Genomic DNA, 13420 nt, shown 5'->3' on the forward strand with positions numbered 1-13420 from the left:
ATCAGAGATTGTTAGAGCAGTACTACTTGCGCAATCTTCGAGAGAAAGTGAGGGCTGCAGATGCTGGAGATCAGAGCTGAAAATGTGTTGCTGGAAAAGCGCAGCAGGTCAGACAGCATCCAAGGAACAGGAGAATCTACGTTTCGGGCATAAGCCCTTCTTCAGGAATGAGGAAAGTGTGTCCAGCAGGCTAAGATAAAAGGTAGGGAGGAGGGACTTGGGGGAGGGGCTTTGGAAATGCGATAGGTGGAGGCAGGTCAAGGTGAGGGTGATAGGCCGGAGTGGGGTGGGGGCGGAGAGGTCAGGAAGAAGATTGCAGGTTAGGAAGGCGGTGCTGAGTTCGAGGGATTTGACTGAGACAAGGTGGGGGGAGGGGAAATGAGGAAACTGGAGAAATCCGAGTTCATCCCTTGTGGTTGGAGGGTTCCTAGGCGGAAGATGAGGCACTCTTCCTCCAACCGTCGTGTTGCCATGATCTGGCGATGGAGGAGTCCAAGGGCCTGCATGTCCTTGGTGGATTGGGAGGGGGAGTTGAAGTGTTGGGCTACGGGGTGGTTGGGTTGGTTGGTCCGGGTGTCCCAGAGGTGTTCTCTGAAATGTTCAGAGCATGTCGCCAGACCATGGCAACACGACGGTTGGTTAACAGAGGTAGTCAATGAAAGAATTCAGTCCAATCCTCTAAGGCATACAAAGCAGTAAAAACTGTGATAGTAGGCCAGAGGAGTACGGATTTTGTGTTATGAACTAGCAACAGATCTCTTAGACTGTTAACCAAAAGGGGGAAAATCGATTTACAAAGTAAATAGGCAAAAATATAAATACAAAACTCGAACTAGAGCTTAATCAAAAGATATAGTAGCTAAAACAAGTGTGGTATCCTTGAGGTATGCGACAGGGAATTAATAATGGGGATTGGAAACGGTAGATAATGTTACCAAATATTGGTATTGGTTTTCAGAGTAGAGCAGCTAAACAGATTTAACCTTTTATTCATTAGAGTTTTAAAAAATGGGGATGTGCTTATTGAAATATTGAAGATTTTGAGGAGTCTTTAGGTTTGTTGTTGAAATGGTTTTTCTAGTATACACATTTCAAACCAGTGGACAAACTAGGATGTGGAACAGCTTCTTCTCTGAGGAGAGTGTCTAGAATTCTCTACCCCCCAAAGAGTTGTGGACGCTAGATCATTGAAAGCACGTAAAGGTGTAGTGAATAGATTTTGAAACTTAAAGGAGTTGAAGCCTTTGAGCTGGCATGAAAGAGGATTTGAGATCTAGAGCAGATCAGCTGTGATCTGACAGCATGATAGGGCAACTTAAAGGGCTGAATAGCTAACTTCTGTTTTTACTACTAGTGTTTGTATGTTCCCTGAAAGGCACTCGTAAACTATTTGGTTTCTATAATCTGGCACACTTGTTGGTACCAGCCATCAAATTAGCGTAGTTGTTGAATCAGATTTAGAATTTACATTTGTGGGATTTGAATTTGGTTCTGTCAAAGTCTTATTATGAAGATGGAGGAAAGGAGCAGAATAAGTATTGCTGATTGATATGCTTCATTTATTGTTGTCATCTTTCATTGTTAGGTATTCTTCTCAACCTCATGAAGTTGTGCTTGACTGTGGACCATATGAGGATAAAAGTGGACTGTATGAAAAGCTTTTAAAGGAGTTGGATGAGGCACTTAATTTTATTAATGATTTCAATAACATATCTGCACATTGGGATGATAGAGGTCCAACGTCAGTCCCTAAGCAGGTAAATGTTGATCTGTGTTTGACATACACCTTTGTAATGCAACTCAGGTTTTTCTTTATAAAGATTCAACTTATTTTTTTTCTTTTGGGCACTGATACTGACGGTATTACTCCAGATTCCAGTGAAATATCTGTTTGAAATTTTTAAGGTTACTGAGGTCTTGGTTGTTCATAAAGGTGCTTGAAAATGAAGATCTACCATATCACGCATCATAAGTTTTGCCCTCATTCCTGATTAAGTGTTTTTACCCGAAACGTAGATTCTCCTGCTCCTTGGATGCTGCCTGATTTGCTGTGCTTTTTCATCCCCACACTCTCGACAGTAATCTCCAGCATCTGCAGACCTCACTTTCACCTATACGTTTTGCCTGTGATTCAAGATGCATCAATTTATATAATGTTGATGAAAGAGATCCCTGATGGAAAAACTCAAATTCCATATCATAGAGATATACAGCACGGAAACGCACCTTCCGGTCCAACTTCTTCTTGCCAACAGATATCCTAAACTAATCTAGTCCTATTTACCACCACTTGGCCTATTTCACTGTCCTAAAATAGTACGGAGTTAGATTTTAACCTTCTATCTCCATGTTCACCATCAAAAAATGCTTTGAATTATGGAGCTGATGATGATACCTTGGTAGAATTTTTCAGAAGCAGAAACACTTAGTTTTGAGATGGTGAGCCATCCAGGTTTTTGGTGATTCCCCTTCACTACCTACTTCAAAATTCAGTTTTCAATGTTTTAAGCGATCATATTTCTGCATAGTGTTTTTATTTCTTCAATAATGTTTTCTATTTTAAAAAATCAGCTTCCACAATAAATCCTCATCTGTATATTTGATTACTGTAGGTACTGGTAGACTGCCGTGCAGTATTAACCGTTCTGGGGCCTTGGTGTGCAGATAAAGTAGCTGGGATGATGGTAAGAGAGCTGCAGAAATATATAAAACATGAGCAGGAGGAGTTGAACAGGAAGTTCCTTTTGTTTACAGACACTCTTCTTAGGAAAATTCATGCACTCTGTGAAGAGCACTTCTCACCCGCTGCACTCGATCTGAAATACGTGACCCCAAAAGTCAGTAAATTGCTGGAAATCCTGCATGAGTACAAACCTTTTGAGCGGCAGCAGTTTGAAAGTGTTGAATGGTACAACAACAGAAACCAGGACAATTATGTATCATGGAGTGATTCTGAAGATGAGGATGAGGATGAAGAAATAGAAGAAAAGGAGAAGACTGACACTAACTTCCCATCCCCTTTCACCAATATATTATGTGGGATTATTTTTGTTGAGAGACGTTATACAGCAGTCGTCTTAAACAGGTAAGGGATAATAGTGCGTGGCTAAGACATTGCTGAAAATTTTGCATGCAATTTTGTGCTATTTAAAAAAAAAGAACTGATAATTCGATGCTGAATTTGAAGAATAAGCTAAGAGTGGGTCTCTTTATGAAGAAAGTTTGTGAAAGTTTGTCTCTTTGTGAAGACTCTGCGTCAAATACCACAGTGTCAGCTGGTAAAATTTAAATTAAATGAAGATGGAATATAAAGCTGGACTAACTGATGGTGGCTAGGTCAGCTATCAGTGATTGTTGTAAAAACCTTTTTCACTACTCCCCTTTTTGAGAAGGAAACTTCTTACTTCATTGGTTCAACTTTTGGCTCCAGGCCACAATAATGAAGTTGACTTTTAACTACCATTTGATATGGCATAGCAAGCCACTCAGTTCAAGGGATGGGTAACAAATACAATCTTATCAGAGATGTCCATGTCCTATACATTTTTTTTTAAATTGCAGAAGATTTTATATCCAGATTTCGCAAAATACACAAAATTCAGCCCAAGTAAATTTGTCTGTCCAGAAATATTCTAAAGCTTTCCTCAAGACTGCATTGTAATTCAAACAGTTAATACCTTTAGCATTTTAACCTCTGCTATTCTATCTAGAAGTTTGTTCTCTACATTGATCATTTTCTTATTGTACTTCCTGGCAACAATCTAAATATACCGGTTACTTTCTTGAACCGATGTCCCTTTGTCCTACCCTTGCAATTAAATGTAAAGTTATTATTTGAACAATTTGTTTGATTTCTGTAGATTTTTGTAGGTCTTTCCAAAATCGCCACTTCTATATGACCTGCCTAGGTTAAACAGCAAGCTTCTCCAAACTTTCACTTGTGTATCAAGACCAGAGTTAGAACTCTTATACAAAGTTTGCTCTGATCAAACCATAAGACAGCTTGATCACAACTCTGTCTGATTTGTTCAAAATGCTTTCTATTGGATTTATTAATTGTTGCAATGCTGAACATCTTGAACAGCACTAAGAATCCTAGGCTACTTGCAACTTCATCCTTAATGAGTTTGTCACCGTGTGCAGTTAACTAGAATGTTAACTGGAAGAGGATGGAGGCTTAGAATTTTGCCAGCTCCCTGGCTTTAACGTCACTTGGAAATTGAAAATAACCTATTTCACCCCAGACCATATCTTGGGAGTAGAAAATATTTCTGGCCATTTTACTGAAAATTATGAATGGGTAGCTATTTTCACAGGTAGATGAGGTGGGCCGGTGGCGATTACTGACTTGGTAATAAAATCATTCTCTGCTAAAGTTTTGGCTTTGCCGTGGCTATTTTACCCCCCTTGCTTTCCATTATTGTCCTGTTTTTTGCCCTGCGTGTTTCATGGAGTTAACCTGATTATCTTACCTCAGGTTAATAAAAGAAGCAGGCAAGCAGGATCCAGAATTGTCTTATGTCAGCAGTAATTTCATAACTGGTCATGGCATTGGAAAGAACCAGCCTCGTAATAAACAGATGGAAGTGGAGTTCAGGAAACAAGAGGAGGTAAAAGCATCTCATCTCTTTTCCGCAAAGAAACAATCTAATATTGAAGGCTGTATTGGCTTCCCACTTGGTCATTCTCTTAGTTAAAGCTGTACATTTAAAATCTTTTATCTTATTTCTGAACAAATTATGTAAGAATGTTGAATAGTAGTTTCCTTGGAAGCTCTATGGGTAATCCCAGAAGACAAATAATTGAAACAGGTACACAATCCTTTATCCGAAACGCTCAGGACCAGCTGGTTTTCAGAATTCAGAATTTTTTGAATTTCGGAATAAGTGTCAGTTCAATTTTAAAAATCTTAGCAAACAGCAGACTCTGAGTACTATGGGCCCTGAGACAGAATTGAGGCCTGGCAGTGCTCCCCCCACATTGCATCTGAGTGACATGCATCAAGTGGGTGTGGAGTTGGGTTAACTGTTTGCACACCAAACAACCTTGTTAATCTGATTTAAAAACTTCCGAAAAAAACTTTTTGATTTTGGAGTCTAGTGCTTTACCTTTTACCTGAGGCATGAAGACTTTTATTAACTTTCTGGGTTACTTGCTGCTTGATTTGTGAAAGCATGTGGCAATACAATGAGTTGTCTTTTTTTCCTTTTAAGCGCATTGTGGCTGATGGAAGTACTTTAAGTTTGTAGATATTATCTATCTCTGTATTTTGATCATAGTATTAAAGTACTGATGTTTATAGGTATGTAAGTGGCAAGGTGAGGTGGGATTAGCATGACACCTCTGGAATGACCCGGTAGCACAGCATGGCTTGTCACTTCGTTTTAAATCAGGTTTATGAAAGTTTACTTTTAAAATAAGTGGACATCTTCATTGTATCCTGCCTCAAGTTGAAATTTACACTTGTACTGGAGTGTTGTGTTCAAATCTGAACACCACTGTTCAGGAAAAATATAAAAATCTTGGAGTGGTTGCAGAGCAATTTGATTCGATAGGTCCCAGGAATGATTTTATATATAAAGGAGCTAGGAAAGTACTCCTTATTTTTGGAAGCAGAGAAGTTAAAAAAGTTATGGAGACTTAAAACCTTTCATAATTTTGAATAGAGAAAGGAAAAGGAAACTATTACAATAGAGTTATTTAGCAGAAGACACAGACTTAAGGTGATTGGCTAGGCTAGCATTTATCATCCATTTCTAATTTGTAACAAATATAAAAAGCTCATATTTTCCAATGGCATTCAAGTAGATGCCACATGCCACTTTTCAGTAACATCATGCTCTACTCCGATTACTCAACTAGATTCTCTCCCCACAAAGGAGAGAGTGAGGACTGCAGATGCTGGAGATCAGAATCTAAAAGTGTGGCACTGGAAAAGCCCAGCCGGTCAGGCAGCATCCGAGAAGCAGGTGAGTCGACGCTTCGAGCATAAGCTCTTCGTCGTTCCTGACCTTCGACTCTCCTCCTCAGATGCTGCCTGACCAGCTGTTCTTTTCTAATACCCCACACTCTCCCCACAAATGCTTGTTTAATTTCCTGATTTTCGATAGTTGGGCATAAGGGATCAGGCAGGCAATACAATACTGCTGCTAGTGCAAAAGACATGAAAGTTTGCTGCAAGTGATAATATTTCAAGATGTCAACAACCATGCCAGCATTTTAATGTTATACTTACCGTATAGATGAACCACCATTATTGATGGGATTTTTCGAGCTTCAAATATCAATTATATACCAACATCTACAGTATGAAAAACGACTTGAGATGATTCACATTGTCATTTTCTCTCTCTCGCTTTTTAGCCTGGTTTATTTTGAAGCCTGTATTTTAAAGTAGAGAAAAATTGAAGTAGATGGTGAATCATAAGTGCAAAATTATGTTCTACCACATTGTGTTACCTCGTCATTCTAGGACTGCATTAACGTTAATGTTGTTTTCTTCCCTAAAAATTGTTGTAGGTGCTCAGAAAATTCCGTGCGCATGAGACCAACTTGCTCATTGCAACCAGTGTTGTTGAAGAAGGAGTTGATATTCCAAAATGCAATCTAGTGGTTCGATTTGATTTGCCAACAGAATATCGCTCTTACGTACAATCGAAAGGAAGAGCACGAGCACCCATCTCAAACTACATCATGCTTTCAGATTCTGACAAAATTGAAGATTTCAAAGAAGACCTCAAAACCTATAAGGCAATTGAAAAGGTATCTACTGACTTTTGTTTGATAATCAAAATTTATGGATTCACTTCAAATAAGATGATACAAACTGGACTAGGATGCTCAGGCCATCAATTCTGCCTTGCCATTCGAGATCATGGTTGATCATTTCCACAGTGTTGAAAAATGACACTATCTCCATATCCTTGAATCAGATTTGTTTCTAGAAACTGTAAAACCTTTTTGACTTGAACCTGCTCAATGTTTGAGTCCACAGCCTTCTGCAGTCAAGAATTTTAAAGATTCCACCACCCTCTGAATGAAGAAATTTGAATTTATTTCCATCTTAAGTGGTCTGTCCCTATCCTGAATTAATCGCCCTGGTCCTAGATAACCAGGGGGAACATCCAATCTATATCCACTCTGTCATGCTGTGAGAAGTTTTTAAGTTTCACTGGCGTTACATCTCATTCTTCAAAACTGTAGTAAATACAGATTTAGTTTGCTCAGTCACTCCTTGTTAAACAATTTACAATCCAAGGGATTATCTGCTGAACCTCCATTGTATATCCTTCCCTAGATAGAGAGACTAACAAGCTGTATATTACTCCAGATTTGGTCTTTTTCCCCCACTCAGCCCCATTCTTTACTTGAGAATGTAATGTTTAAAAATAAGGGCCCTCAAGGCCCTCTACAACTGCTCAAAGACATCTTCTGTACTCCAGTTGTTTCAATATGTGACATTTGCCTTTCTATTTGTTTGTAGCACCTGCATGGACAAGGGCACCAATTTCCTTTCAGACATCCACACTTCCCAACTCCCCTTCATTTAAGAAACATTCACTTTTTTATCCAAATAAAGTGAATAACTTATTTTTATTGTTCCCCCTCAGCATGTTCCACTCCATTCGTGTAGTTGTCCAAGTCCATCTGATACCTCTTTGCACCCTGCTCACTGCTTGCATTCCCACCCAATTTGGTGTCATCAGCAAATTTGAAAATAGTACAATTGGAGTCACACATCTGAATAGCCCAGGTTGAATTATATAGCATTTTACTATATACAATATCATTTTACAAGGATAAAACAGTGATGTGTTTTGTCCTGAGCTTCAAATATGTTTTGCCTATATCCAGAGGAATCATTGGGTAGCTCTGTTTTTGTCAACAAATGCTGCTAAACCTGCTGAGTTCATCTAGCACTTTTTCATCAGTTTTCATGGTAATATTTTCTGATGCTAGTACTGATTACTCGAATTCTACCTGCATGATAGAATTTAAACTCAAGGTTTCTGAATTTCAAGTTCAGAATGCTACTGGTACCCATAGTAATTGTTCTTTTGTTTATCAGCATAGTTAGTCAATATCCTCCTGCGTAGGTTTTTCCAACAAGGGCCATTATGTAGCAATTGAAAATGGTGCGTTGGTTGAATTGCCATATGGTTGTCATCATCTCCCATCCCAGAAGATTTAGGAACTTAAAGGTCAAATATGCACCAACCACCAAATCAAACTCACTTAGAATCTTCACAGCCACTCAAAACAGAACTTTGACTAGCTTTTACTAGTAGAATTAAACAGAGGTCCTCTAGATGAAAGAACTACTGTATAAGGTGATTGTAACAAAGTATGACATTTGTTTCAGTTCCAGAGGAATTAATCTTTTAATACTTCCTCTTGGAGTATGTTTTTGATTCTAATACACCTTCAAAGATACATATGCTAATCAGTCTATGTCACAAGTTAGTTTTAGCTAATATTTCACTATCCTCTCAATTTGAAATAAATACCTGAGTTGCTCATGTTAAAAACCAGCCTGAATCATTGTCCTGGAGATCTACAGGGCAGAGTACAGGCTCTTTAGGCCATTACTGTCTACACCAATCCCACTTTCTGGCACTTAACCCATGGTTTTGTATTCCTTGACCTCAAAAACGTGCATCTAAATACTACTTAAATGTTGAAGGTTTCCCCACATCCCTTCTAAACCTCCTGCCCCTTAACCTTAAATCTATTCCCCTGGTCACTGATCCCTCCATCAAGGGAAAGGGTCCCTTTCCATCAACCTGGTCTGTGTAGTTCACAATGGTATACATCTCAATCATGTTCCACCTCCCTCTGCTCTGCTCCAAGAGAAACAACCTCGGTCTGTCCAATCTCTTTTCGTAACTAAAGCTCTCCAGTCACGTAACAATGTGGCAAATCTCCCAAACATCCTCTGCAGTGTTATCGCACCCTTCCTGTAATGTGGATTCTAGAACCGCGCAAAACTGTGACCTAACCTGTTTTATATAGTTCCAGCACCACCACCCTGCTTTTAAACTCTATATACCTCTGCTGATAAATGCAAGTATCCTATCTGCCAACTTAACCACTTTATCTACTTGTCCCACAACCTTAAGGAACAGTGGACATGCACCAAGGTTCCTCTAGTTCAGTGCTTACAGAATCCTACCGTTGTTCATATATTCTGTTGCCTTGTTTTGCCTCTGTAAGTGCATCAGTTACACTTATTAATGTAGCATTGTCCTCCATTAGGTGATCTCAGCTAAGCTGGTTGTTGGGTTGGTACAAATTAATCTGGTGTTTTAAGCTGTCGATATTTAAAATAGCATGATTCATGTTTCTGTTCACCACCCACTGACCTCTGACAGGTTTATATGCATAAATGTTGGGTGAAGACTGAATTGCTCTCACAATATGTATGTAGCTCAATAGCCTGCTGATACTATTGAGGTTTCCAATGAAGAATGTCTAAAGCACCCTCTCCTGCTCAACATCAATAATTGCAGGAGAGGGTGCAGAATTAACCTGGAGTTGATTATGACTGAAGATACTGTAATTGTAAAACATGTTTTGTAGCTATATTTTCTGGAAGGTTCATATATTTACATTGGTACCTTACTAAGATTCTGCGAAACAAGTGCTCAAAGTCTGTGGATTCTGCTGATTTGGAGGTAGAACCTGTCACCGATGATGATGATGTGCTTCCCCCGTATGTATTGAGGCCAGAAGAAGGGAGTCCGCGAGTAACTATCAACACTGCCATTGGACATGTGAACAGGTAGATCCTGATCATTGATACAACACATTGGCAGAATCACTAATCTTAAGCTTTTAAGCATCTGTTCAAGTTAGAACTTATTGTTGTTTTATACAGTGTCGCTGTCTAAAAGAAATAAGATAGCTAGAAATCTGGATGTAAGTTTGCTCACTGAGCTGGAAGGTTCGGTTTCAGACATTTTGTCACCATACTAGGTAATATCATCAATGAGCCTCCGGATGAAGCACTGGTGTCATTTCCTGTTCTTTTTCTTGGGGAGGGAGGGGGGGGGGGAATCTACATCAATATGTTTGTTCCACAACAAGCAAAACAAATATCTTTTGCAAAATACCTTGCAGAAACTGTAACAACACTACATTGGACAAACAGGCAGAAAACTAGCCACAAAAAGGCACGACCCACTCTTACTAGTATCTTTACGTAAGATGAGGAAGGACACCACTTCAACTAGGAGAAACCAAACAGACACGCAGAAGAATACCTAGAAGCATGGCATTCCAACCTGAACTCTCATCAACAAACGCCTTGACTTGGATCCCATTTACAGCCCCCTGAGAAAAAGAACAGGAAATGAAATCACCACAGGAAATGGTGTCACCAATCCAAGGAAACCCAAAAACACAAATAGAAAGTGGACCGTACCACCAGTGCTTCATCTGAAGGCTCATTGATAATGTTACCTATTATGATGCAGAAACGTCTGAAACTGAACCTTCCAGCTCAGTGAGCAAACTTACAGCCAAAGCCTCAATCTGAACTACAAATATTCTCAAAACTCGCAAATAGCTTGAAATAAAAATAAAATTGGTGGTGAGTAGTGCGGGGTTTGTGCTTGTTCCCTCGCTTCTGCATCCCTGCATCTTGACTCAGATGCTGATAGGAGTTGCCTGTATTATTCTTGGAGCAAAGAAGCATGAGAGCAAATTTAATGGAGGTGTTTAAAAACTAAGATGTGTTGCATTGCACAGAGAAACCTGTGCTGACAGGTTGGCCCTGAGCCAGCAAAACAAAAGATCATTTGCAAATAAAAATGTTTTTTTTTCAATGCATTATGAATTAAAATAGTGTTTAAAAGGGTGATGGAAGTCAGGTCAGCAATACCTTTCAAAAGGACTAATTAGATGGCTATGATGATTGAGCTAATACTCTTTAAAATAACTAATGTTGGTATGATGGGCTGAATAGTCTCCTTCCATGCTGCATCCTTTTGTTTACAAACTATATCTCTATTGCAGAGATTAAAGTAGAAAAATTCAATTTATTTTTCAGTACTAAAAATAATGTTCACACATGCAGTATTTAGTTATAAGGGGATGGCAGTGTACCACGGGCTAATTTTTCCAGTAGCGGCAGTGTCCTGTGTATTGTGAAATAATACCTTTTGAAACCAAACCTCAATAACTATGGTTGTCTTGTGTGAAATATACAAATCTCTGGGATAATAGCTTTGTAACACTCAACACACACTGTTTTAATAGGTATGCTTTATTTAAGAATAACAAAACTATTACTTTCTGGCAGTCCAAATTTGAACAACCTTTAGATTACTTCATTTGGTGTACTGGCTCATATTTGAAATTTGGGATACTGTAGTTTTGCCTGGGAAATCACTTGTGATAGATTATGCATAAAAACATTGAGATCATTGTGATGAAGTGGTAGGGAAGGACCAGAGGTGTGGGATAACATTTCTGGACTGGTTGATTGGAAAACTCCAAACAGTGGCCTGTTGTGGTGGTGCAGTAGTAGTGTCCATACTGAGCCAAGAAACTTGGATTCAAGTCTCACCTGTTCCAGAAGTAGGTCATAAAGCTGAGCAGGCCAATTAGAAAATATATACTATGTGAAAAGATCAGAATACTCCATTATCTTGGAAGATATGTGTACACTAATTGTTTCCAGCTACTTGTACTCCAACTTGAGCAACTGGGGTTAGTCATTCCACACTGGATAAGAGTTGAAGCTGAGATATCTTAGACAGTAGAAAGAGACGGGAAGTACAAGGCACTTCAGGCGAATGCTCTTTGCAAACAAAGTTGGAGGGCAGGGGGAAACAGATATTAAGGTCCCATGGTCTGACTTTTAGGAGCTAAGGAGGAAGTTAAAACTTGAGGCTTTGAAGTTAGTAATCTCCCTTGATGCCATGCACTAGAGAACCCCACCGCCTTCAGTACCCCCTCCAGATCATGCATCACGATAGCACTGTTCCTTTTTTGTCACTGGCCAAAATTCTCCATTCTTAAGAGCACCAAGAGTGTTCCTGTAGTTCATGTAAGTCGCTCATCGCTACCATTTGTAAGGCAGTTTGGGATGAGCAATGCATACAACCCTTGAAGCAAAGAACCCTTGAAGTCCCATAAGTAAATTTTTAAAAAAGGAAGACTACGTTACTGTGTTGCTTGTGTAGCAAGACACTGATCTCAAAAGGAAATGGGATGCATGCTTGAGGGGGGAGCAAACTCATCTAGCTTGTCAGGGTGCAGTAACTTTATAGCTATAAATATTTTGTGTAACATTCTATGCGAGACATTTACATGGGCATTAATGTCAATCTGTAATTTAGTACTACAGCAAATGTTTTACTTGTTGGCACCTATGGGACGAGGAGTGTATCGGTTGATCAAAAGGGCCACATGCTCAGTGTAAAAATGCACACTAATAGAAGCATAATGCAGAGGGTATACACATCACTATTATAGTTTGTTAAAGCATGAGTAATAACTTAAATAAAACTTAACTGCTGAGATCCTTCTCATCCTCCACTAACTCCTCTGAGATCACAATAATACAATAATCTTCTGGTATTTCAGATATATAGTCTTTGCCAGTTTATCAGTAGCACTGGTTTGTTAGATGCGAGTTAAAACAAAATTTGCTGTATTTTAATATCTGTTTTAAGGCACTCTAAGTTGATGCACAAGTGGCATTGTACAATATATCTTAATCCTCTCTGTGAAGGAGAACCTTCATTTAACTAATTTTAACAATTTTCTACTTTGCTCCATCTCCTATACTGGTGCCAGTTGAGTACATTGGAGGTCCATGTGGTAGAACTTGGAATACCAAATGAATTAAGAGATTTAGGTATAGTGTAGAAGATTGGATATTAGCTTATTGAATGGTGAAACAGGTTCAAAGAGTCAAATTCTAGCAATACATGGTTGTGTAGAAAGTTTCCATTATGAAAGTAAGATACTGCAGATGCTAGGAATCTGAAACGAACATACAAAATGCTGGAGAAACTCAGCAGGTCGGATAGCATTATTGGAGAGAGAAATTAGTTAAAGTTTGAAGTCTGATAAGACATTGTAAGTTGTACTAAATTCCAAACATTAACTCAGCATCTGTGAAGAGAGCAATAATCAGACCTGCTGAGTTTCTCCAGCATTTTTGTTTTTTCAAGTTTCCATTATAAATGGAATTGTTGAATTTTGCTTTTTGAGACAAATTACATTCTCGCCTCATGTCCATTCAGGAACTTTGCCTAAGCATATTTTATATAGAACTCCTGTAATCAGCAACAGCAGCCAACCTTTCGCCATTTGCTCTGTCTTGGAGGCTGCTTCACTCAGTAACCTGAGATAATCTTGTTAAAAGGGTTGTAGTACTGAACTTAATTTTTGTTATTTCCTTTTGATT

At 38.9% G+C, this 13420-nt stretch overlaps 1 protein-coding gene across 7 annotated transcripts in view; it reads left to right on the forward strand.

Annotated features, from left to right (window-relative positions):
- dicer1 (dicer 1, ribonuclease type III) overlaps positions 1–13420 on the forward strand; it is a 188320-nt gene that overhangs the window by 104684 nt on the left and 70216 nt on the right. For all 7 annotated transcript variants that reach the window (XM_043696920.1, XM_043696921.1, XM_043696916.1 and 4 more), the window contains 5 exons: positions 1586–1757; positions 2613–3085; positions 4478–4610; positions 6520–6762; positions 9627–9781. In XM_043696920.1, coding sequence (XP_043552855.1) covers positions 1586–1757; positions 2613–3085; positions 4478–4610; positions 6520–6762; positions 9627–9781 — 1176 coding nt within the window. The remainder of the gene's footprint in view (positions 1–1585; positions 1758–2612; positions 3086–4477; positions 4611–6519; positions 6763–9626; positions 9782–13420) is intronic.

Source organism: Chiloscyllium plagiosum, chromosome 10 (genome assembly GCF_004010195.1).
Source record: "Chiloscyllium plagiosum isolate BGI_BamShark_2017 chromosome 10, ASM401019v2, whole genome shotgun sequence".
NCBI lineage: Eukaryota > Metazoa > Chordata > Chondrichthyes > Orectolobiformes > Hemiscylliidae > Chiloscyllium > Chiloscyllium plagiosum.